Genomic DNA, 26190 nt, shown 5'->3' with positions numbered 1-26190 from the left:
TGCTGGTTTCATTTGTGTTCTTTTTGTAGCCTGGGATCAAGCCAAGATTATGCAAGGATGTCTGCCTTTGTGCACCACATGAAGTCTGAGTTAGCATTAATTGTAGTTAATGGCAATCGCAGTAACCGTTGTTTAACCGTGTTTTCATATATTGTCTGAATGGAGCTTTTCAGGATTATATTCATGCTGAACTGCTACTGTATGCAACCTTGGAGCCAGTTTTGCTGGGCCCTCCAATTGAACAGCGCAGTTTTGCTGGGCCCTCCAATTGAACAGTTGCTTTTGGTATCTTTTACAAGTGAATAAATAACTATGGGCTGATAGAAGTTTTCTTAGATCTTGTATTTGTGTTTTGGTGCAGTATTAACAATCTTTCTAAACTAAGGAAAAGTCAACTTTTATTTGAAAAAATTGGACCCAGTCTTACAAGGGTGTAATTCTGCTTATGATTGCAGTATAAATGTGATTAGGTAGTGTGGAGAAATTGTCTCTTTTTTTAGCTTTCTCCCAGCTTGTTTGTAGCTGTTTTAGTTAAAGGTCACACCCCAGCTGTGGAATATTTCCTTGGTTAAGACTTCAACAACCCCTTCCAAGTATTTGCACCTGATAGCAATAATGACTTCGTACCAAACTGTCTTTGTGAATTGGCATTAGAGCATGATTGGTCTGCTTATGCCACCTGACCAGTAGTTTCTTTATAACTGTCCTTCAGTATTCAAAGGAACATCTCTCTCAACTTATCTGAACTTAACTTTTTTTCCTGCCTGCTGTCTTAGACATTTCGAAGCTGTTAGACTCTGCCAGCCAGTGCTTATCAGTAGTACTTTTTTTGTCTTTCATTTTGCTTGCCTTTTGAAACAAAAGCTACGCTAGTACCAATGTTTTATGTTGTTATTTCATTCCTAGCTATTTTCTGATGTTGCTTGCCCTCATGCAACTGACTCTATGTGGGTATTGCAAATTTTATCTTGTTTATTGAGCATGTGCTGTACTCAATAAACCTTAAAAAATGTATTACTCAATTTTCACCTCTGAGTCATGTGTGCAACCCAAATTCTGACCCACATTGAGAGGTGGCCAGTCAGCAGTACCTCTATAGGTGGGTAGCTATATTGTCCTGCAATTGAAGATCTGAGTACAGTAGCATCGTAAAGACCCACAAGATATAGGATGTCAGCTTTCAAGAGTCCGTTTACTACTTTAGACATGTTTGCTGTGCATGAATTCAGTCAAGCTTCCTTTTGAAGAAATATTGTTAGAATGGGAGTGTTACAGTTGTTTTGTTCCAAAAGAGTGCAAATGTAAAGGATACATATGTAGTTCAAAGAAATGTTCGAAAATAAATCTATGAAGGCCTTTGTGCATTTTGAAATTCTGGGTTCTGTTCGGAAGTCTTCAACAGATTGCGTGAAATTGGTTATTTTCCTAAACATTCAAATAACCAATAAATGTAGATTCCTTTTTAAAGCCTGAGATTCCTTTTTAAAGCCTGACCCCACAAAGATAGTTTTAATATGGCTTTCACAAATCAAGAACTGACATTAAAAACCATCTTGGTTGTGGTTATCAAGTCTCTGTGTTGTGCCTTTTTCAAATATCAATGCTGTCAAAACATTAGCCAATTATTCACTGGTACTCTGCCCTGCAAGGAGGGTAAGTTTCCTCTGGGGCAGAGATTTCTATTTTGATGCAATCCCACTTGCAGCACCAAAGATCCCGAAAGCCCCATCTGTTAGCAAGCGCATGGAAACCCCTAGGTTTCCCCCTCGCTTTGGGGCTTCACTCCTTCCAGGTCACTTCCCCATCCAACACAAGATTAAAGATCACTTACTCTTTTTTTGAGCCCTTTAAATGTAATATCAATATTCCCTATATTGATATTGGGCAGGCTGCTATCGTTTCTTTTGTTTTTTATGGAATTGCTGGCAGTCGATCTCTTCGAGGAGTAGCTTCTGATGACTTTGTGGAATATTCGTAATCAAATTTTACTGGGGTTTAAAAAGCAGGTGTACTACTTGAGTGATGTTAACTTCTTGTTGTTTTTGATAATTTGTCAGGGATTTGCCCGGAGTGATGTCTACCGAAGAGACTAGCATTCCATTGCTACTTATAGATACAGCTGGCTGTGGTTTATTTGAACTTGAAGTGGAAAACGAACAGTCTAAAGGGAATGAAGGTATATTCGTTCTGCTGCTGCTAAGAATGTCCCTACCTCCCCTCCACTGCCCTGCTCCCCTCACCCCACTCACACTTTGGAATCCAGTATTGCTGCCAGTTTTTTTCTGAAGTTAAAACTTTTTGATAGCTTGACTGCAGAGTACCTGATAAAATACATCTACTTATGTGAACCTGTGAATCTGAGGTTGGCTAATATGGGCCATGCCGGGAGAACCTTTACTGAGGGATTTGAGGCTGGCATTCCCTGTTGCCTCCAGTTTGTAGCCCTCTCCCAGAGGTATAGTTAACACCCTTTTGGGCTTCTGGTTCTGGAAAGTTTTTTCTTGGTATTTTTAATTGCTGCATTGTAATGGTTTACTCTTTGGAATTTTGGAACAATGGCTGACCTTTCCTAGGGACGTTCATCTTGCTTCCAAGCCCTGTGTTTCATTCTGATTTACAAATGTGCTGAAATTTTGCAACAAAGTTTAATAGTACACTCAAATGTGAGTTCCACACACTCATAAATGTGTGTTAAGAGTCCAGTCATATAAGATTTACTTTGAAATAAATCTGACTGAATTCTATTGAAGTAACTTTCTGCATTGCAACTTTAACTTACCCGTGAAGGCACAGATACTCAGCCCATGTGATGTGGCAAGTGGTGAGCAGCAAAGGTGGAGCAAGGGGAAACAGGGCCCAGGGCGCATGCACGCCCGGCACCCCTGCTGTGGCGTTGCCCTGCCCCGGAACACCCTCGGAATGCCACACCACACCTCCTTGACTATGCCTCCACCACGCCTCCACTGCTGCTCCACCCGGGGTGTCGTGCGCCCCCCATCCTGTGGGTGCTATGCCACTGGTGAGCAGCAATGTGCTTGTTGCCTTCCTTTCAAATGGGAAAAACTTGGAGTAGCTTGGAATTGAGTAATTTTTGCCTCACTGGAAAATGCCCTGGTGAATCATACTTTCCTATTGTGAGTGACCTATAAGCCCTTTTTATCTATCTATCTATCTATCTATCTATCTATCTATCTATCTATCTATCTATCTATCTATCTATCTATCTATCTATCTATCTATCTATCTATCTATCTATCTATCTATCTATCTATCTATCTATCTATCTATCTATCTATCTATCTATCTATCTATCTATCTATCTATCTATCTATCTATCTATCTATCTATCTACCTATCTACCCGCACAGGGCGTTGCTTCCATAAGCTTAGCTAATAATAAAACACTGCTTTTTAACGATATTTTTTCCTTTTTTAATCAAATATTTTCTATATTGCTTTAAAAACAAGGGTTCATTATAGAAATCAATGTTCACAGCAAGCTTTGCAAAAGATGCAATAAACCAGACATTTAAATAGTAAGTGTTAGCAGTGATGAAAACTGCTTTGGTTTCCTTGTTACCTAGAGTGGAAAATAGGTGGCTGGATGTGTCACAACAATGAACTATATTGACTTCTACTTTGAATTCAGCCTCATTCTGAGGTGGCCTTAGAATTTTTTGAAGTGTTTTGCAGTCCAGGACCCTTCAGTTTTCTCCATAGCACAAGGATCCACTCTTTCAGCTGCATAGCTTCATAGCTAATGAAAAGCTAGTTGCCTCAGCACATGGCACTTCATCAGATCTTTTCCTACATGAGGCACAAATCCTTGCAGTTAATGGGACAGCAAAGTGCTTGACTGTGCTGATGGCATTTAGAACAAGAACGGAAAGCCAGAGCCTTAAGCACCGAACCGTAGAGTTATAGATCAGCCTAGCAATGCTGTGGTTTCTGTCCTAAATAAGTTGAACAGTTTCTGACATGGCTGGAGACCACTTAGCAATTTTATTTGGGAAATATTAGACTGTGTTAACAAATAGGGATGGTGTGGGCTGCATCTATGTTTTGTATTATCACAAAGAGTAAATGAGAGATAATACCTTAAAAGCTTCCACGGAGAAGAAAACAGTGGAATTGCATGGAATGAAAACAAGAGCTTATGAAGAAAGGCTTTAGTTTTTACAGATGGCAGGTTTAGCTGGGGCCACTTTTCATGGTATATGTGATTAACAATATGTGATTAACCAGCAACAAACAGTTCTTCAAGTACATCAAAAGCAGGAAGCCAGCAAGGGAAGCGGTAGGCCCGTTAGATGACAAAGGAACAAAGGGTGTGCTAAAAGATGACAGGGAGATTGCAGAAAAGCTGAATGAATTCTTTGCATCTGTCTTCACCCAAGAGGAGGTGAGGAAAATTCCTGCACCTGAACCAAGCTTCTTAGGAGGCGAATCCGAGGAACTAACAAAGATAGTGGTAGACAAGGAAGAAGTTCTGGCAGCCATTGATAAACTAAATGTTACCAAATCCCCTGGCCCAGATTGCATTCACCCAAGAGTTCTTAAAGAGCTCAAGCATGAAATTGCTGATCTTCTCACTTTAATATGCAACTTATCCTTGAAATCAGGCTCCATCCCTGAAGACTGGAAGATGGCCAATGTCACACCAATCTTTAAGAAAGGATCTAAGGGGGACCCGGGAAATTACAGGCCAGTCAGTTTGACATCTGTTCCTGGTAAATTAGTAGAATCTGTCATTAAAGATAAAATTATAAAACATGTAGAAAAGCAAGACCTGCTGAGAAAGAGTCAGCATGGCTTTTGCAGAGGCAAATCCTGTCTTACAAACTTACTAGAGTTCTTTGAGGATGTAAACAGGCATGTGGATAAGGGGGAACCAGTGGACATTGTCTACTTGGATTTCCAAAAGGCTTTTGACAAAGTTCCCTCACCAGAGACTATTGAGAAAAAACTCAGCAATGAAGGAATAAGAGGGAAGTCCTCCCATGGATTAAAAACTGGTTGAGAAACAGGAAGCAAAGAGTGGGTGTAAAATGGGAAATTCTCACAATGGAGAGATGTAGAATTGGTGTCCCCAAGGATCCGTGATATTGGGACCAGTGCTCTTTAACCTATTCATAAAATGACCTGGAAGTAGGGGTAGCGTGGTGGCCAAGTTTGCAGATGATACCAAATTATGTAGGGGGGTGAGAACCACAAAGGATTGCAAGGAGCTCCAAGCGGACCTTGAGAAATTAGGTGAGTGGGCTAAGAAATGGCAAATGCAGTTCAATGTAGCAAAATGCAAAGTGATGCACATAGGGCAAAAAAAGCCAAACTGCACATACATGCTACAGGGGTCAGTGCTATCAGTCACAGACCAGGAAAGGGATTTGGGCGCCTTAGTTGATAGTTCCATGGGAATGTCAACTCAATGTATGGCAGCTGTGAAAAGGCAAACTCTATGCTGTGGGATAATTAGGAAAGGAATTCGAGAATAAAACTGCAAAGATTGTCATGCCCTTATATAAAGCTGTGAAGCATGCTGACCGCACTTGGAGTAATTGTGTTCAGTTCTGGTCGCCACATCTCAAAAAAAGGATATTGAAGAGATAGAAAAAGTGCAGAGAAGGGCGACGAGGATGATTGAGGGACTGCAGCACCTTCCTTATGAGGAAAGGCTGCAGCGTTTGGGACTCTTTAGTTTGGAGAGGAGACGTCTGAGGGGGGATATGATTGAAGTCTATAAAATTATGCATGGGGTAGAAAATGTTGACAGAGAGAAATTTTTCTCTTTCTCACAATACCCTTAGGAACCAGGGGCATTCATTGAAAATGCTGGGGAAGAATTAGAACTAATAAAAGGAAACACTTCTTCACGCAACGTGTGATTGGTGTTTGGAATATGCTGCCACAGGAGGTGGTGATGGCCACTAACCTGGATAGCTTTAAAAGGGGCTTGGACAGATTTATGGAGGAGAAGTCGATTTATGGCTACCAATCTTGATCCTCTTTGATCTGAGATTGCAAATGCCTTAACAGTCCAGGTGCTCGGGAGCAACAGCCACAGAAGGCCATTGCTTTCACATCCTACATGTGAACTCCCAAAGGCACCTGGTGGGCCACTGCGAGTAGCAGAGAGCTGGACTAGATGGACTCTGGTCTGATCCAGCTGGCTTGTTCTTATGTTCTTATGTTCTTAACAAGTACAGTTCCTAGACAAAAGCCACTTCCATGCGGGACTGAATGTGAAATTGATTTCTAGATCATGAAGTGCAGCACTCCTTCAGGTACTTTTTTTACTGTTTGTGCACACAATTTCCTCCCTCCCAGGCTATGTACATGGGGCAAATAGTTGTCAGATATATGCACACCGTGATCTATGTGCAAAGGCATAGAAGCACTCTCTATGTAGGAGATAAGATAAATAAAGGAAGAGGTGGCCCTTGTTGATGGCAGAGCCATTGTTTTTATTGCACTGAAAGGAAATGGATGCACAAGCATTTGGCTTCCTATTCTGAATTACTTCAAGGGTAGGAGATTAAATATGAAATTATTTGCTGAATAAATACTAGCCAGTTATAGTTATAACTTTCATCTTGCAGGGATACAACTGTTACATTAGAGATTTCATTATTAATCTTAAAACCTGCTTTCTCACCCCATGACTGCCAACAGCATGAGGCTTTTTTGCTTCAGAGGAACACACAACATCTGAACTAGATCTGAAAGAAACTCCCGAAGTATTTGAATCTGTTTTAAAGTAGGTATCTGCTTTGCCACATGCCCATATCTTAGGACACCACACCAACTCAGATTTCACAAAAGCAGGATGAGCTGGCACTATGACACCCTTTGCACCTGTATTTATTTATTTATTAAAATTAATTATAGCCCGTCTGGTAATTCAAGACCATTTATGAACATTAGTTAAAAATTAGCAGTTTTTTTATAAACAAATCATTTAAAGACTAAGTGCAAAACAAGGTCCCAAATTATAGACTGACAAATGGGTATTTGGTGCATACTATGTACCTGCTGAGTTGCTTACAAAATGATTTGCCAAATATGCCCCCACCTTTTTGATTTCCTGTATTCTTGACTTTTTTTCTGCAAAATAGTATAAGACTGGATTTTAGTTTAGCTGGGGACTGAAAAACTGCCTTTCTCCACTACTGGTTGAATTGGGTGTTTCTGCTAGCAAATCTTGCCACTTTCACTCAGCATGATTTTCCTTGGTCTTGAATCACTGGTGGGTTTGGTTCTCCCTTTCTAGGTGAAGTGGATCTTGTCGGCTTGCATATACATGCTCTGGTAAGAGCCGGTGTGAGAACAAGAGACATTGCTGTCATTTCTCCTTACAATCTCCAGGTGAGTGCATTTGCCATGGCCTCCAGAGGGAAAAAAAATTAAAGCCAAGTTGCCCAAATCTCCAGCAGTTTTGTTGATGTGAATGGGCTGAGCTTGCTCTTGCACCAGCTCAGGCACTGCTATAGAGTTCCCTCACCCTTGAGCATTGTACTGAGCAGTGAGAATCTCTCAATTCAGTTGTTTTGACAATTAATGAAACTAATCAACTAATCAGCACACCTTGAGAAGGGAGATGAGAAGAAAATGAAGAAAAGGCTTCATCCATCTAGTGTAAGTGGACAGGCATAAGAATTTGCCCATGTGTACACAAATTACAAAATAATCATTCTCATTTGAGGAAAGTAGAACATTCTGACTTTTGGATACTCCTTTTCCTACTATCCCTGAAGGCAGGATAGTAGTAATTTTCCTCCTACACTTCATGAGAGGAATACCTCCTCTTTCAGTTCTTTTTCTGCCTCCTTTGCAAGTGCAAGACTTGGCAGGAGCACCAATTGCCTTTTGGACTTTTTTACTGCAAGAGTTCCTTCAGGTCATCCTTTTTTTCCCCTTGTGTGCCTTACAGTGTGTTTTCTTCTCTATTGTCTTCACAGGGGGAAACTATTCCCTCCCTTCCCACCTCCACCTTTGCTGGAGTGACTTGTCACAGAAACCCTGCAGCTTTGTCATTTGCATCCCAATCAACTCAATTTGAAACAGCTGGCCAGACAACATGGCAGTCAATAAAGGGGTGCAGAAGCAAAAGTGGAGGTGTAAATTAACTTTAGGCTGATTTTACACTTTCTAAAAGCTCCATGGCTTAGCCGGGGAGCGTACCTGCCACGGGGCTTCTCACCCTGCTTGTAGTTCCCCACTGCTGCCTAGCTCTTTCCTTTGCTTGAGTCAGGGCCAAGGAAGCCCCGAATGGTTCACCAAAAGCCTGGGGCTTTCCCTTAAGCACCACAAGCTCTTCCGTAGTCTCTTTCACACATGTGCGGGCAGCCTCCATTTCCTGCATTTGTATTGGCTGAATCTTGCCCCATTCCCTCCAACTCACTTTCACTATTTTAGTTTTAAATGACTCTGAACACAAATCAAGCGCTGAGAATCGGCGCCCTCACACCCCGCCCCGCCCCCCGCGTCTAAAAACCTTGTGTGTGCGACAGGATTGCCATCCTCCACTCCCCCCGCCCCATCTAAAACGTAAATCTAGAATCCTTGCATGTGCGAGAGAATCGCCACCCTCCCATTCGCGTCGCCAGCACATGCCTGTTTTCTGCCTGAGGTTTCTCCCTCCTTTATAAAAACCAAGGTTTCTCCCCGCTGCAAGTGAGAGAGGGTGCTGCTTCCCAGCGCCTGTCCATTGGTGAGGTGGGCCACAGTGGTGAGGTGGGAAAACTGGCCCTGTTTCTGCTACAGAAGAGTTTTGCACAGCGGCAGAAGCCTCCGGAGCAACAAAGGGGCATTTCAAAAGGACCTCAACCTTTGCGGTTCAGCACATTCGTGGAGCAAAGCCATTGCTGCAGGGCATCCCCGGGGCAGAAACAGGGCAGCCATGCTGCAGCACCAGGGGCTGTGCAAAATTCCCGATTGCATTGAGGCATTCCCCATGCCAACAGAGGGGCAATTTTCGTGTGCAAAATCAGCCATAAGCTGAAAATAAAAGCACTTCACCGGGTTGCAAGGAAAACTTTGAAACCAAATCCCCCACTCCCCCCCCCCCATCTTGTTTCAGCAGTTGCTTTCAGCTGCTACTTCCCCTGCAGCACAAAACAAATTGATCAGGAGATGGTGAGTGTGGAGGTCAGTCCTGCTTCCATGGGGGGAGGGGGGCTCCGGAGGAGGTAGGGACTTTTTTGTTGCCCTTATGGGTTTTCAGGAGGGGATCAGCAACTTTTAAAAAAACAGGATAGTCAGTCAAGAGTAGTCTCAAGGCAGAAAGAAGTTTGGCTCCTCATTCCACCTAGAAGTCTCTTACATTCCACCTACAAGGCAGACTACGGGAACAGGGACAATTATTCCCTTACAGACCAGACTCAGACCACCAAAAAAATCCTCTTGGCCTTCTAAAGTGGCACCAGAAAACAATCCTGCCTGTTCCTGAGCATCATCTCCAAGGTTTTCCCAACTGGGGGTGGGGGGGGGGGAGATTTACAACCTTGATTCTGAGCACTCAGACTGTGATTCAAACTGGGCGGAAGGAATTTTGAAGACCCTCCTCAGCAGGCCTCTCAGTCTTTTTGGTCTCTTGTTTTGAAACTCCTATTGGTTTGCCATAGGTCAGCTGTGACTTCACAGCATTTTACATACACCGCTCATGAGAAGCCTTATGCATGTACTGGAGGCATAAGTTGGCAAGTTGAAAGAGTCCCCAGCAAGAAAACCATAATGACACTGGGCTGGGCTAATTACCAGGGAGTCTGTCATTGTCACCCTACTCAACCTTCTCCATCTCCCCCTGGACTCCAGTAGATAAGGAAAGCTGCCACTTCTCTTTCAGCTGCCAATCAGTAATAGAAACCTGAGGCTACCCTAGTCCCTTAATTGGGACTAGAACCAGCATAGTGTAGTGGTTAAGAGCGGGTGGATTCTAATCTGGAGAACCAGGTTTGATTCCCCACTCTTCCACCTGAGTGGTGGAGGCTTATCTGGTGAACCAGATGTGTTTCTGCTGTCCTACATTCCTGATGAGTGACCTTGGGCTAGTCACAGTTCTTTGGAACTCTCTCAGCCCCACCTACTTCACAAGGTGTCTGCTGTGAGGAGAGGAAGGGAAAGGAGTTTGTAAGCCTCCTTGAGTCTCCTTACAGGAGAGAAAGGTGAGGCAAAAATCCAAAATTCTTCTCTCCCTCATGGATCAACAGCTGATGTTCTGGGAAATCGGAGAGAAATTCACTGAGAATAGAATTTGGATATTACTCTTCCTCGGGATTTTTGACAGTGACCTTCTAGTATATGAGATATTTCAGTTCTGCTTCCTATAGTATTTGAGACTTTTAAGGGAATGCTGATGAGTATTTATTGCTCTTCACTAAACAAGTATTTATTGCTATGAGTATTTATTGCTATTTCACTAAACAAAAGTAGCAACTGGATTTGTTATGAGCAATCTCTGGTGCTGATCTCTAAATCTGGTTACTCTTGTCATATTCTTTGTTTCAGAAATGACTTTGTTTTTCAGGTGGACATGCTAAGAGATCATCTGAGTTATAGGTACCCAGAGCTGGAAATTAAATCAGTGGATGGATTTCAGGGCAGAGAAAAGGAAGCTGTTATCCTCTCATTTGTGAGATCCAATAGAAAAGGTAGATGCTCTCTAATATGTTGTAACTATGTACAAAGAAAAATACACTTAATTTTATGTTCCGCTATACTGTTGTTCTAAACAAAAGTGTGTTGCTTCACCTGGTGCACCTTTAGTCTCTTTCACACAGGCTTCCTTGCAGCATGGGAGCTGTATCTCCATAGTCCAGTCCTACTGTGCAGGAATTAACAGAACTCTGTGCAGTCACTTGAGTCCCACCCTTTTGACATCTTCCTTCCCAACTGGATTCCAGACATAATGACCTTGGCATTTGACTTTGTCGGTACAGTTGTGGTGTTCATGCATGCCATGGCATTACATTATGTGAATGTGCCTTTCAAATTTCTGGGACCATGCATCAAGAGGGCTACTGTTAACTTCCTCAGAGCAGAATTCTCAAGGAGGCTTTGCTGGTAAAACTGTAAAGCAAAACTGAGGCAGAGAAAGGACCGTATGTAATGATGGGGGTCTAAAAATGGAGACCCTTGCTATTCCTGACTTGCAGTGGCCAAAGGGTGCAGGAACTGCAAATGAAGCTAATTGTCTGAAACCGGAGGACTGAGTCACCACATCAAGTAATTGGGACAATTTTGAGGCTTGTCAGGCAGAGCCTAGTAAGTTACATGAATGCCATGGAGATTATTAGGAATTCATTCCATAATAGCATGATTTTAAAAAAACCTCAGCTGTGTTCTAGGGAACTTAGAAGAAGATGTGTACAAGAATAGTTTGCCTTATTGAAAATCCTAATGAATAGGTACATGTATGTCAGAAGGCAGAGTGGTTTATGATGAATTAAAAGTTTAGGAAGAGGTTGGAGAAGAAATACAATGGAGGTCTGATCAAAAGGGGAAAAGTGGCCGTAATACAGTTGAATGTTTTCTAGAATGTTCCACATGGTCATTGTTGTGGAAGTGGGGATCCAGTCAGTTCCAGTTTCATTGTGTGTGTACACATTGCAATTAGATATTAAGACAAAACTCACACAATTAAATATTCTGGCTTTCCACATATTTCTTCCGTCCAGAGTCTATCTCCCCTGCATCTCACTGTTGCTGCATATTTGTTGAATACACACAGCATAAAGGGATGGAGGAGTCCGGCCCTTTTAAAATGTGTGGATCAATTGATAATGGTTGTAATTTCTCAGTGCAATCTAAACGAGCACACTGTTGTTCCACGTTGATTGAACTTTTTGATTTTAATGATATAGGATATCAAAGAATTGTTTTTAGAGGAAAGTCATTTTTGAAATAAGTAACTTATGTATGTGGTCATTTGATTCCACTTGTTGCTCATGCTGCTGTTTTGTGGAAAACTTGTTTTATGAGTTTGTTACTAAAGGTATGTTTCCAGGATTGTTCTAAGCAGCCTTAAGTACACTTTGAGTTGTTAGGCAGTGTATAGATATTTGTTGGATGGTTACATTAAGATAAAATAAGAAATCTTGTTAGCTATCTGCTGTCTCGTGCTCCTGGTGGTGGTGGTGCTGGTGTCGCGTATGCTCAAACAAAGAAACAGAGTTAACTTCATAACTTCAGATGTATGTGCTCACTAGCGTGTAAGCAATGGCTGTTTGACTGACCAATAGCGAATATCAGGTCACAAACAGTGACTTCAGCAACTTGTTTACATACAAACAGGCAATCCTTTTATAACTGAGTTGTGACAGACACTTGCAAAATCCCAAGAATATTTTGAACATTTGTGGGACTTTCTACTACAATTGTAAATCGGAGTTGTCCTCCTTCCAAGGGGTTCTCTTAAAGGGATCACCATGCATCTTTGCTGCAGCTGATACCATCTTACCTGTAAAAACTGTGGGAAGTTGCAGTCTTTGTTTTCATGAATATTTACCAGGTAATGCAGTTACATTTCCGACATTTTGGAAGTACTCAGCATAAACAACAGAGGAGATATACGACAGCCTTGTCTAATTCTTTTATTTAAAAGAGTATTTTTGAGAAATCTGGTCATTAAATTTAATTATAGCTACCGTAATTGTCTTCTATGTTAGTGCCTTTATCCAACCTAAAAAATTGTTGCCTATATCCATATTCTGTAAAGTTTTTATTATAACGCTTCCAAGAACATTATTGAAGGTATTTTCTGCATCAATAAATATAAGGGCTGTCTGTTTTCCCATATGTCGCTTTAAATATTCAGTAATATCTAACATTATCTCTTGATGGTCGTCACAGGAAACCACATTGTTCTTTCCCTATGATCTCATTCAGTGTTCTCTTCGATCTGTTGACCAAAATTGAAGCAAAATTTTAATAATCTGCATTTAATAGAGATATTAGTCTATAATTTTGAACTTCGTTAATTTTATTGTCACCTTTTTAGATTAGGATAATGTATGCTTCATTCCATGAATCTGGTAAAATTCCATGAAATTCTGTCTTCACAATATTATTAATTAATTTCTGAAATGATTCTTCCCTGCACAGTTTATAAAATAAGTTTGAAAATCCATCCAGGCCCAGTGCTTTGCCAGTTTTTAAATTCTTAAATGCTTCTAACACCTCAGACAAAGTAATTGGGAAGCTGATATTTTTTGTCCCTTCAAAATTTCAATATTTATATTAGTTAAGAACTCTTTAATCTTAGATTCATTTGCAAAGCCTTTTTTAATAAAGATTGGAGTAATAATCACCAAAAAAATTGTATCTTTTGTATTTTTGTAAATTAGTAGACTGCAGACAGGTGATATTTCACTAAACAAAAGTAGCAACTGGATTTGTTATGAGCAATCTCTGGTGCTGATCTCTAAATCTGGTATCAACTGAGATGTGTTATAGTGATCAGGTATGGCAGGCGTGTGTGTACTCTGTAGTTCCTCACTCATACTCCATTAGAATTATATATTGGGCACAGATTGCAACACCTTAGGAAACCTCAGATGTTCTATGTTTTTATTCTATTTTCTGTGGGATTATAGTATAGTTGTGAACTATATTGTTATTGTTTATTTCTGAGTTCTGTTGAATAATCATTTGTGGCTCAATATACATTTGTTGTTTGGTAAAGAATAAAATTTGTATACACTTTTCTGTGGATTTTTTTATACCTTGGGCTCTTTTTTGGGAACTTCCATCTTGGTGGACTAGACTTTTTCCTTGTACAGCCTTCCATATACAGTCTTCTTCCAAGTACTTTAGTGCAAAAATTTAGCTTATGAACTAGCTCTATCTAGATGCCTGCTTAACTCAGTGATTTGGATCTGTTGCTGTCCAGATCCATGCATTAAGATTGAGTATTAAGTACTCAGGAAAAAAATGTACAAATAATAATATTAATCATTTGACTGATCATAGCAAAAAAAACACCCTAATTTACAGGTATTGTCTAACGTTTTCATGGCTGGAATCAATCGTCTGATGTGGGTTTTCCCGGCTGTGTGGCCATGGTCTGGTAGTTTTTGCTCCTAACATTTCACCTGTATCTATGGCTGGCATCTTCAGTAGCATGATACAGTGAGAAGTGCTTCTCTCCATGACACAGTGTGGTTGTGTAGTGGAGTATGTGTTTTTTGTCCACAGGGAATGAGGCATATTTGCATGTGTGGGTTGAGTTCATCTACAGTTGCATTTGCTGTTGCATTTGTAATCACATTCACAACTGCATTTGCCACACAGCCCAGAAAACCCACAACAGCCAACTAATTTGCAGACTTCTTGCAAAAAGTGGTGAAGTAACGCACCCAGGGCATTTGGGGAAAGCACAGAATAAAGTTGCAATTCTGTCTATGCTTACTTGGGAATAATTCCATTGAACTAAGTGGGATTTACTTCTGAATAAATGTGTTCAAGATAGCAGTGTGCATATTTCTTTCCATAGGATGGTTTTGAATGCCTGATGTCTTGTTTTTAATTTATACATAGGTGAAGTGGGGTTCCTTGCAGAAGACCGTAGATTAAACGTCGCAATTACACGTGCCCGACGCCATGTGGCAGTCATCTGTGACTCTCAGACTGCTGGCAATCATAAGTTTTTAAAAGGGCTGATAGACTATATGAGTGAACATGGAGAAGTCCGCACAGCTTTTGAATACCTGGATGATATTGTGCCTGAAAACTATCCTCACAAGAGCTGTCAAGTACTCACGGGGCAGGCAAAGAGAACTAAAGTCATTGTTCCATCTATTCCAAAAGCTGGTGGTGAGAAACCAAAAGAAAAGTTAGTAAAAAAAACTATTCAGAGACCAAGAGAAAGTTCTGTGGAGAGCACAGCCAGGGTGATCACACAAGAAATGGGAATGAAAGAAAATGAACATAAAGCAAAGATATTGGACTTTCTGAAGAGTAGTGCTACACAACTGGATTTCCCATCATCATTAAATGCTCATGACAGGTTGCTTGTCCACCAATGGGCTGAGGAATATGGACTGCAACATGTAAGCACTGGGGAAGGTAAAGAGAGGTATATCAGCATCTGCAAGAGTGTGGCTGCCACAAGCTTCCCTCAGAGAGATGATGAAGCTCATGAACAACAGTTACCTCATGAGTCTCAAAGTCCCTCAGAAGAAATTCATTCTCACGAGAAAGGAAACAGCACTAGCATAGGGAAAGTGGATCTGAAAACATTGCATGTGGAACGAATGCAAAGAGAGAAGGTCAAGCAAGAGGCAAGAACAAAACTAAATCAAAAGCTGAATACAAATCTTCAGGAAATTGCCAAGAAGAAACTCGCAAATGAAGCCAGAGGTATATATTCTGCCTCCTGTCAGTTTGTCTTTATGTATCAATTCCCCCTTTTTTTTAAAGGTTTTCTGTTTGAATACTTATGAGAAGGTCTGGTGATAATTTTCTGCTGACTCTTCACTGGTTATCCCACCATATGTTGTCATTCTGCAGATGAACCCTGAAGCGCTTTAGGCCACGTCAAGTCAAATTTTGCTTGTGTACAGCCAAAAGCCATTACAAAAAGTACAGTAAAAACAATGAAACATGAACATTTAAAGAATGATGATAAAATAAGCAGTTCACTAAACATTAAAAAACAAACTGACTAAAACATGTACACTAATAAATCCTATAGACTCTTTGAGGTCACATTGGCCTTTTTTCTCAAGTAAGCAAAGACACTCTGTAAAGTAACATAAGAATCAGCGTCTGATAACAAAAATATCCACTTTTCAAGGTCAGATTGCCAGTTTAAACCTCTCAGTAATCCATCAAGAAATTTGGCCCTGGGTTTTGCATAGAGTGCACAAATTAAAACATGATGTAGAAGATCCTCCACAGCACACTCTCCAAAAATGTAATGCCCCTGTCCCTTTGGCACTTTATTGTATCTTCCAGACAGTACCGCGGTTGGCATGGTTTGGAAATGCAAAGTGGTAAAGGCCACTCTAAATTTTGGGATAGTGATATTAGCTAAGTAAGGGGTTCTAAGATGCTCCCTGTCACTCTCCATCAACTAACTTGTATCCTTCAAATTCCATTCTTCCTCCACTGCTGTGAGGTAAAACACATTCTTTGCATGAAAAAGTCCCAAGTTCTACTCCACACATTATGAGAGTAAGTGTAGTTTGGCTGGTGACAGGCACAGTTTGCCATGCTTGTATACTCCTTTTTTTTCTCCCACCTCCTTCCATTCACAGAATTTGATCAAAGGTTTCCTGGTTTGATCAAACTCCAGTTTAAACCTTAGTACTCAGTTTGTGAGAAGTGAACACATTCCATTTCACTCAAGTGTCATCGTTCAGATGTCATGGCAAATTGGAATTTCAGCAAACCAGGCATATTTCATTGGAGCTCTGCATTCAAAGGGAGGAGGAAAGTGGAAAGAATGGGAGGAGCACAGCAAACAGACTGTGTTCTTGCGAAAAGCCAACAAAAAGCTATTTAATCTCAGTTGGCTGCTGCTACTGGCTATTGGGACCACCTATTTTTGCAGACTTTAATAGGAGGGAATAGAGTAGCACAGCTGTGCCACTTCATGTCCACAATAATAACAAAACACTGTTTTAAGTCTTTCCTGGTTTGTTTGGGGTTTGTTTGGTAACTGTTTCTCCTCCTGTTCTTAGGGACAGCTGCTATTAAAACAAGAGTGGAAAATGTAACTCCGGAAGATTTTGATGCTTTGATTTCTGCTGCAATGAAAGCTGACCGCACTTGTAGTTTCCCCAAGTGCAAAGCCAGTGTCATGACCCTGGGGCAGCTCTGCCTGCATTGCAACAAACACTACTGTCTCAGCCATCACATCCCTGAGGTATTGTTTAATCTCTCTACATTCAGAGTGTCTGAACATCACCGGGAGTTCAGTTTACCAGTGGCTAAGCCTCTTGATCCCAGAACTCAGATGGCATTTTCGGTAAAGGGCAGTGAGAGTCTGTTGTTTTGAAGCTTTTCAGTATTTCAGGGAGGCTCCCATTCACAACCTGGGCAAACTGACATATGGCTGTCCACTAGCAAATAATCCACTCCTTCAACCTGTGAAATAAAATAAGAGAAATTAGTGTCTTTCCTTAGCCTATGCTGGAAGAGGAGACTCCAGAGTTTTCAAAAGAAGATAGTGTAATCTGTATGTGAAGTGTAATTCACAATGGAACCCTGTGTTTTTGCCTATAATTTAATATTCCAATGAGGAGCAATCCCTTCCCAGTTGAAAGGAGAAAAAAGAAACTGCCTTGATGTGCTGCTTTTGCCTATAGTCATTAGGAAAACTGAAATGTTTTCTTTGTTCTCCCTTTGGATATTTTTATGGATTTAGTGTTTATGAGCTTCTGATAAAAATCTCCCTTCACCTTTCCTCCAAGCATTAGTATAAAAATGGTTTTAGTTCCTGTCAAGCGCCGAGATATGTATTTTTTCTTCTCTCCAGGTATTTAAAAAAGATTTCCACGCATTCCATTTCCCTGTCTCAGGCTGTGCCCCTGAGAATGTGTGCATAATTTTTTTCAGAATGAATGGAGTCTGAGTGGATGCAGTTCCTTAGCTCGAAAGAACAGGCTCAGCCATTAAAGGCACTTGACATGGCAGTGGAAGGAATCTGTGTTTAACAATGCGTCACTGTTGAAATAATGGGATTCTTCTTCAGGCTGCTTCCAGGCCCAGGGTATGAGTCATTTCCTCTGTGCAAAAGAACAAAGGACCTCTTTACTTTTCACCTTGCAATTTACATTAGTTCCCCAGAGCTTCTTTGGATAGTTACAGAAGCCAGTGCTGTAGAAAGCATGTACATCCTCTGTGCCTTTCTTCCATATCATCCCACCCATCCTAATTTTTATGATGGATGTGCATGCACCACTTCTTTTGTCTGCTGTAAGATTTGAAGTCAAAGAGCTTTATGCAGAACCTCCTCCTTTCCAAGCATCTGACATCCCACTGGTCTGAAAGTTGCCACAAGGACAGTGGCTGACAGGGGTCTGGCAGGATTTGTGATAAGAGCTTTTTCCTGGGATGAGTTGCTAACTTCAGCTAAAGATTCTCATCTGCTCATCTCTGTAACTCCAGCAAGGATGGAGGTGGGATATTGGAATTTGATGCCTATCTGCTGTACCACTGTAGCACACAAAAACACACACAATATGTTTTTATTTATTTACTTCATTTATACCACAGTCACTTCCGAGGTTGCCAGGTCCCCTGTGCTGGGCCTGTCACCGATAGCATTCTTGCCATCCACCCCCACTCCCGACTTGGAGTCTTTCACAGGGCCTCAGAATGTGTTGCAGCTGGGATAAACTCCCCCTGGCCACCTGCTCTGGCAGCTGTCTGGCCCTTTGTCAGGCTGCAACCTGTCAGCATTCTCCTCCCTGGCCCTCCTCCCTGGCCTTAAATCCCTTCCAGACCATGTTGCATTCTTGGCGGCCTGATGTTCTTGTTGCCCACTCCCTTTTGCGATCTTGCGCTAGTCTGGGATGGTGTTTTTGTTGCTGGTGTCACCCCCAGCCTTCCAGCCAGCAGGTAAAGTGCCATCTGCATCGCTGGGCCACTGCTGCCATTGTAGGGGTTAGGTAAGTCTGGGGAGCTAGGCCCCAGACAACCACATCTTTCTCCCTTACACAAAGTGGCTTATATTATTCTTGAATCCATTTTATCTTTACAATAACACTTTGAGGTAGGTTAGGTAAGAGTGTGACTGACCAGAGATTGTGCAGTGGGCGTTCATACACTAGTGGAGATTTGGGCCTGGGTCTCCCAAATACTCGTCCAACATTCTTAATCTCTGCACTACACTGGATGTCCAGTGTGCTGAGAATAAGACAACCAACAAGGATTGTTTTTAAGGGTCTTGCTAACTCTGCCTCTGAGTTATTAGTGATTGATCAGATGTCCTTCACATCCCGTAGAGAAGGTGCTGTAGTTATGGTTTTGATATATAGTATTGGAAATATACAGGAGCAAGACTATTATGGATTCACTGGCATACTGCCAGTCTTTTTAACATAAAACAAAAAATACAGCAAGATTTATTGATAACTCTTTATACCACGAGAAAAAAGAATAAGCACAACAACTGTATTCTGAGATAAATGTATTTACTGCTTGGCAGTTTTTGGTACCTCAGGGCAAGCTGGAAGCTAGAAAAATCTGACTGAAGGTTTTTGTGAATAAATTAATAAAGGATAATAGCTGTGTTCTGTTTTTTTCCCAGGTTGCCATATGGGAGAATGTCCCAACTGTTCTAAATATTCTAAAGTTTGAATTAAAAGATTTGCTGTTTACATAGATTAATGACGTCAGAGCCAATAAAGAGGACACATTGTGAATTCTCAAAACATAACTTGCATTTTATAACTGTATGGAAAGTTTTGTAAGTGATATGTTGGAAGCCGCCCTGAGCCCATAAGGAGAGGGGTGGGATAAGAACCAAATAAATGAATCAATAAAAGACAATTTACATAGTCAGTTCCATACTCACAGTCACATCTTCTCTTTGTTCATGTGCATGTCTGTGATTACATGAGGGAACACTGGCATGAACCAGGCTGTACCCGGGTGTTGCTATAGCTGTTCTCATGACTGCAATGAATAAGAACAGCACATCTGCAGACGCAACAGTAGCTACCAGCTGTTTCATTATTTGCCTAGCGTATGCATGTTAAACTGGATCATCTGAACAGGTTCTGGACAGTTACAGAAAAATGAAATTCCCATTAAGGCTTTACTGTTGAATTTTACTAGATTTGACATGAGGAAGAAAACATTTTCTCCATTTTGGAATAAGTACCCTATACACTCGAGTATAAACTGACCCGAATATAAGCCGAGGCACCTATTTTACCACAAAAAACTGGGAAACTTATTGACTCGAGTATAAGCCTTCGAACTTGACTCAGTAGCAGCTAAAAACAAAAGATTAGGGAGCAAGATGAGATAGAGTTGCTTAACAGAGTTTGCATTAGGGATGAGCAGCTTTCCAGCACTCTAGGAACACAAATGAACCACTGTTTTCTTCCAAATGTAAAATAATTCTGGGATTCATAGCCATGCCAGCCTAAACTTTGCTCCAAAGAAAGTCTTTGTCTTCAGCAACATCAGTTTTTGGCAGTAAACTACTGTATGAAGAATTGTATTCATCTAGAATGCAATGCACCAATAACCCTTAGGAGAGAAATGCCTTGGTTTCTTTTAACACACACATACACACACAACCTAGTTGTAAGGCTGTCCTTACAGCTTGTTTTTAAGGCTCTCTGGTGAGTTAGAAAAAAGCAGCAACATGCTTACTGGATCCCCACAGCAGCCCCAGCTCTGGCCGTTATCTTGGAATTACCATATATACTCAAGTATAAGCAGAGGGGGGCTATTTCAGCATAAAAATGTGCTGAAAAATTCGGCTTATACTCAAGTATATATGGTAATCAAAAAAGTAATTTTTTTTAAAGGTCAAGTTTGCAAGTGTGATCCTCCCCCCTGAATATACATCAGTTCAGCTATTGTCCAGCTGTCATGGGGGTTCATCGTCATGGTCTTAGTGTAGTCCCACATGGGGACTGCGCAGGTACAGGCTTGCCATAGAGAAGAACTTTCCAAAGCTTTCTAGACTACTCATCCAAAGGAGCACATGACAGGGGCAGGGAGAGCGCTCATCCCTCAGTTTTTTATCCACCACAGTAAGAAGAGGAATATTTCCCAAAGGTGCCCTGCTTTTTTGCCTCAGGTGTTGGAATTTTCTGGTATATGTCCAGTAAACATTACTTTGTTTTAATAATATACCAAATTTGGTGCAAAGATGGTGTAAAACAATGGTCATGACTTATCTGTTTTGCTTGTGGGTGGGGGGGGGGGGAGGCACATGACATAGAAGTGTTTAGTTCCTGTAAATCAGGGACACTAAAAGCCCAGAATGAGAAGGCTAAGCATTTAAAGGCAGCTCTGTAGGGAAATGTCTTGTAGGGAAATGGCTACAGACCCTCACTGAAGTCACAAAAGCCACCCAAGAAACAGGGAGACAAAGCTCCATCAGTTCTCTCTGCTAACCTGGATAGCTTTAAAGGGGGCTTGGATAGATTTATGGAGGAGAAGTTGATCTTTGGCTACCAATGTTGATCCTCTTTGATCTGAGGTTGCAAATGCTTTAGCAAACCAGGTGCTCAGGAGCAGCAGCAGCAGAAGGCCATTGCTTTCACATCCTGCATGTGAGCTCCCAAAGGCACCTGGTGGGCCACTGTGACTAGCAGAGGACTAGATGGACTCTGGTCTGATCCAGCAGGCCTGTTCTTATTTTCTTACCAGCACCACATCAGCTGAAAAGACTTATCTGGCTCTTAGAGCAGCATCTGAGCCCCCTTCTAAGAAGACAAAGACAAAGGTGAAACATGCCTTCAACCCCATCTTGAAGATGCCGTCCTCCATCCCCTCAGCACCAAAGGAGTCAATATCTCAACATTAACAGACTCCTTCCTCTACGTGCTGACAAAGCCCATCACCTTAACACCAAAAAACCCCTTCCCCTTGAGGATAGCAATCTGCCGCCTGTTAGGATGCTTATATTGCCACCAAGACGCCATAAAAGAGTTTCACCTCATCATTGAGAAGGATCCCCACTCAGAAGTTGGCAAGCATTGTATATATCATGTCAACCTTTGTCACTTCAGAACAGGATCAGCTTTCCTCCTTTAGGACAGCATTTACCAATAGGGCACCTAGATAGCCTTCCTCACCCTAGAACACCTCCAGTCATAGGAAGTCACTCAATATCTTCCCTGTGGACAATGAGATTTTTGAGGTTCCAGTGCCTCCAGCTCTGTCCAAGCATAGGTCAGGAACAAAGAAAAGCAGTTGGGTCCTGTGTTTTTAAAAAGTTACTCTTCCACTGTCCTGGGCCCAACCCCCACAAAAGCTCCCCATGCAATGAGAATTGGGAATGTCTTACCATGTTTGTCCAGTACATTCCACAATCACAACCACAGACTTCAGCAAAACCTGCAAGCAGTGGTCAGAGATACAAACAGCATCATTCCATCATTATGGTGATAATCTGTCAGAGTCAGAAGATACCATCAAATGGATCTGAAAACAAATCTATTGCCACTTCACCTCCAACCCCAGAAGATGTGGTAAGGAACATGGCAACAATTTCCCCTACAGAGGAATTGAAGTTGTATTTGGAGCAAATTGGATGGCAAAGGCATTGTACCTGGATTATATCTCCTGACCCCAAACATGTTGATCCTGCAATGGACATCCTTAATATTCCAGATACAGGTGCAGTAGCCTGTCCCCTAATTCGTGACATGTGTGACATTGTTCAATCAACGTGGACCAAGCTTTCTTCAATACCATCATCATTCAGGAAGATTGAACATCTCTACAAGAACAGAGATTATGGCTCTGAAAGTTTGTTTCATTACCCACAGTGAACTCACTTGTCACCAATGCCGTCACATCCAGGCACAAAGGGAGTATTCATTCTTCCCCAACGGACAGAATGAACATTGGACATGATAGCCAGAAAGATCTATTTGTTAAGAGCTTTGGCTATTTGTCAGGAGCCAAAAAACCTTTTGGCTATTTGTCACAGGAGCTAAAAGTGTCCAATTTCACTGCAATAATGGGACATTATCAAGCATTCCTGTGAGAAAAGATGTCACAGCACACAGACCTCTTCCCAGAGTAAAGGTGACCTCTAGCTAAAGTTATCCTCTCTGAGGGACAACAGCTAGGGAAATATCTGACATAAACTCATTATACCTAACAAGGAATAGGTTAGACAAAGTATCAGAGGTGTTGAATGCGCCTCGCAAACTAGAGACACAAAAATCTTATGTCACTAAGTAGAGGAAGCTTTCTAACTGGGTAGTTCAGAATGGCTTTGATCCAGAATTATGTCCCTTATTGGAGATTTTGAGTATCTTTTGTCATTCGAAGTCTTGCAACTTCATCATTCAAGCTTCACTTAGCTGCAATCTCTGCATGTCATAGTGGTATCATTAGTTTTACTGGTCCCAAAAAGGGAAATGCAGCATCTTCCCAAACACTATCCAAATGGGTGATCTCAGCTATTAAGACTGTCATATGTTGATGCACAGGTGGAATGTTCAGCTCCTATGAAAGTTGACTCCACCAGGACCTGGGCATCTTCTGCACAATGTTTGCAAAGGTAACCCTCAGGGACATCTTCAAGTCTGTGACCTGGGCTACTCCCTCAACCTTCATCAAACGCTATGCCATTGACATAGATTCCAGGAGTGAAGCAGCTGTGGGAAAAGTAGCATTTCAATAACTCTTCCATTAATCAGACCGTGCCTACCCTCTTGGTAAGTGAGCTTGCTAATCTCCCAAATGGGACTACACAAAGATCAAGTGATCTTCTGTGCAGGCACACATCCCTCCCTCCTTTCCCTGCTATGAACTGTCTTGCTTCACACCTCATAGCCTCTCCAAGGTGACTGAGGGAGAACTCAAGGATGAGCGCTGTCCCCAGCCCGTTACATGCTTTTTGGAGTGGGAAATGCCAGTCGGAGACGGAATGGGGAGGGCTCCTTGTTCAATTAATATTCTAGAGAGCTTTGGAAAGACCTTCTCCACAGTTGGCATTTGTCTGCGTAGTCCTCTTTTTAGCCGAAGGAGGAGAAGTTTGGTTTTATACCCCATCTTTCTTTTCTGTAAGGAGATCCTGGGTGGCTTACAAGCTCCTTTCCCTTCTTCTCCCCACAACAGACACCTTGTGAGGTAGGTGGGGCTGAGAGAGTTCCAAAAAACTGTGACTAGCCCAAAGTTACCCAGCAGGAATGTAGGAGTGCAGAAACACCTATGGTTCACCAGATAAGCCTCTGCTACTCAGGTGGAGGAGTGGGGAATCAAACCTGGTTCTCCAGATTAGAAATAAATGAAATAAAATATTCTGACAACATAAAAGAAGCTTCCTTCAGCCTGTTTGCCCTGTAATAAATATGTCTTCCTTGTAATTCAGCCTGCTTGCATTGTATCACATACCTGTAATAAAACTGACCCCCCATCAAAGCTGTTTTTCAATCATTAAATTCTTTCCTTTTAAACAAATTGAGATACCAGATTTTCTCTTGATGCATTTATTCAATGTCCCTAGCTTTCTTTTGTTCCTAGCATCCCTAACACAAATATTGAGTTGCTGTTCCATCTCTCCAGTAAATAATGCATGTTCTTGTGCTTTATAGAATCCATGATTCCTACCCATGCCTAATTCTCTATTATTTGTTTTCTGTTTCATTTTTATATAAACCTTTTATTTATTTATTCATTTACGGTTCAAGGCAACTTACAGTATAGGGTCAGTAGCTGTGCCAGGGTGCAGGGTATGCTTCCAAAGCAAAGGTGGAAGACCAGCAAACAGTCTCAATCATGTACCTTCAGAAAGTGCAGCGCTCTCTTAATATAACAGCTTCATACATCCTCAGACTTTTTGTGGGTTTTCCCCAAGTTAGTTGCTTTTACTGGAATTATCAGTGATGTACTTTATTATATGGATAGAGCTGGCTGAATCTTGACTTCCATTCTGTTTTCTGATTTTTCTGAAGAAGGTGGTTTCATAATGTTGGATATTGAAGAATTAAGTTAATATTTATTAGTCGCAGAAATGAAGGTGCTCAGATGATAAAGTGAAGGGGTCTCTTCATTTTAGATTCTGTGAAGAAAATACTTATGCTGTTGGAAAGGATGATGTAATTGCTGTGTAGATTGGGTGCGTGGCCTTTGTTTGTTCATTTATTTATTTTGTATTAAGAGAGCCATCAATAAGCCAGTGGATTTTTATGGAGCACAAAGTGCATTGAAGTTTACGATAATAAGATGGAGAGGTCTAAGAATTCCAGTCATTTGTATTGGGCCAGAATGTCTCGTGGTAGTTTGTTTCTGCCACTAAACAGTATGGCTTTATTTTTCACAGGTTCATGGTTGCGCAGAGAAGGCCAAAGAACATGCCCGGCAGAGAATCAGCAGGGAAGGTGTTCTGTATGCAGGAAGTGGAATGAAAGACAGGTCCGTGGATCCGGCCAAAAGAGCTCACCTCCAGAGGCGCCTGGACAAGAAACTAAGTGAACTGTCAAACCAGAGGAAGGGCAAAAAGAAAGACAAAGAAAAATGAGAGGGACTCCTTTTGAAAGGCACAATCCCAGCCAGCCTGCCCTTGAGGCACCATCTTAAAGCAGCAGGCTCCAGCTGTAGTCAGTTAAGCTATTTCAGGCTCATTTTTTTCCTTAAAACTAGAAATGTTCTCCTCCAAAGGCTGCAGAAAAAACTTGTCAGCCTGACTATCCGCACCTTTCAAACTGTGCTCAGGGTGTCTCTTGTGCTGAAAAAAAAATGTGTTTAGAGTGTTTAGAGTTGTGTCAAATCTATACAGCACAGATGATTCAATAGGAAGGTGGGCAGCTTTTGTTTGAAGTAATTATCTTTATTAGCAAGGTAATAAATGTACGCAGAGAAGCTTGTTTTACCATAAAAATATGATAGCAAATAACTTGAGCAATGAATTGTCAGTTTGATGTTGTCTGGTGTTATTAATAACCATTGACCTTGTGCAAGAAGCCCCATTCTAACGAAAGCATTGGAGCAATAGAAACAGCAGAACTGCGTTAATTTTAGGGAAAACTGGATTTAAATCAAGCAAGGTGACTTCCTGGGTAAAGGGAATGCAAACAACAGTTTCATTTCTCATGCTTGGAAACAACATAAATAGCCAGAGAACTGAATAAATTAAGTTGGGTCTTCCGTGCTTATAGTCACAGCTTGTGTGCTGAATTATGGAATAAGCTAAGAATTCAAACCATGTTCTCACATGCCAATATGCATGAGCAGTATGGTGCAATCTTGGCGGGGGGGAGGTAGCTGCGCATGACTGGGATGGTGCAACCGTGACACAGCCACTCCCCCTCCAAAGAGGCTTGCTATTCTGTGGACAGCAACCTGAAAGTGACACTGCCCCTTCCCCCATGAAAGTGGCCTAATGTTAGGTCTCGAACCTTGAAGCAATAAACGGACTCTGTATTGTTGATCAGTAATGTTTATTGATAGGCAACGAAGTACCCAGCTTGACAAAGTCAGTTCTGGCGAACCTGGCTTTTGCTATCCCCTTTATTCCAATGTTAGTCCCCCCTCCCATTTTCC

At 41.5% G+C, this 26190-nt stretch overlaps 1 protein-coding gene across 1 annotated transcript in view; it reads left to right on the top strand.

Annotated features, from left to right (window-relative positions):
• Positions 1 to 25543, top strand: part of IGHMBP2 (immunoglobulin mu DNA binding protein 2) — a 102072-nt gene extending 76529 nt beyond the window's left edge. Inside the window, exons 10-15 of the mRNA XM_048484900.1 lie at positions 2058 to 2176; positions 7271 to 7365; positions 10526 to 10649; positions 14536 to 15357; positions 16683 to 16867; positions 24971 to 25543. Of these exons, the coding sequence (XP_048340857.1) occupies positions 2058 to 2176; positions 7271 to 7365; positions 10526 to 10649; positions 14536 to 15357; positions 16683 to 16867; positions 24971 to 25168 (1543 nt within the window). The 3' untranslated portion in view covers positions 25169 to 25543. The remainder of the gene's footprint in view (positions 1 to 2057; positions 2177 to 7270; positions 7366 to 10525; positions 10650 to 14535; positions 15358 to 16682; positions 16868 to 24970) is intronic.
• The last annotated feature ends 647 nt before the right edge of the window (positions 25544 to 26190 follow it).

Source organism: Sphaerodactylus townsendi, linkage group LG02, assembly GCF_021028975.2.
Source record: "Sphaerodactylus townsendi isolate TG3544 linkage group LG02, MPM_Stown_v2.3, whole genome shotgun sequence".
NCBI lineage: Eukaryota > Metazoa > Chordata > Lepidosauria > Squamata > Sphaerodactylidae > Sphaerodactylus > Sphaerodactylus townsendi.
This window is presented reverse-complemented; position numbering and strand designations above follow the sequence as displayed.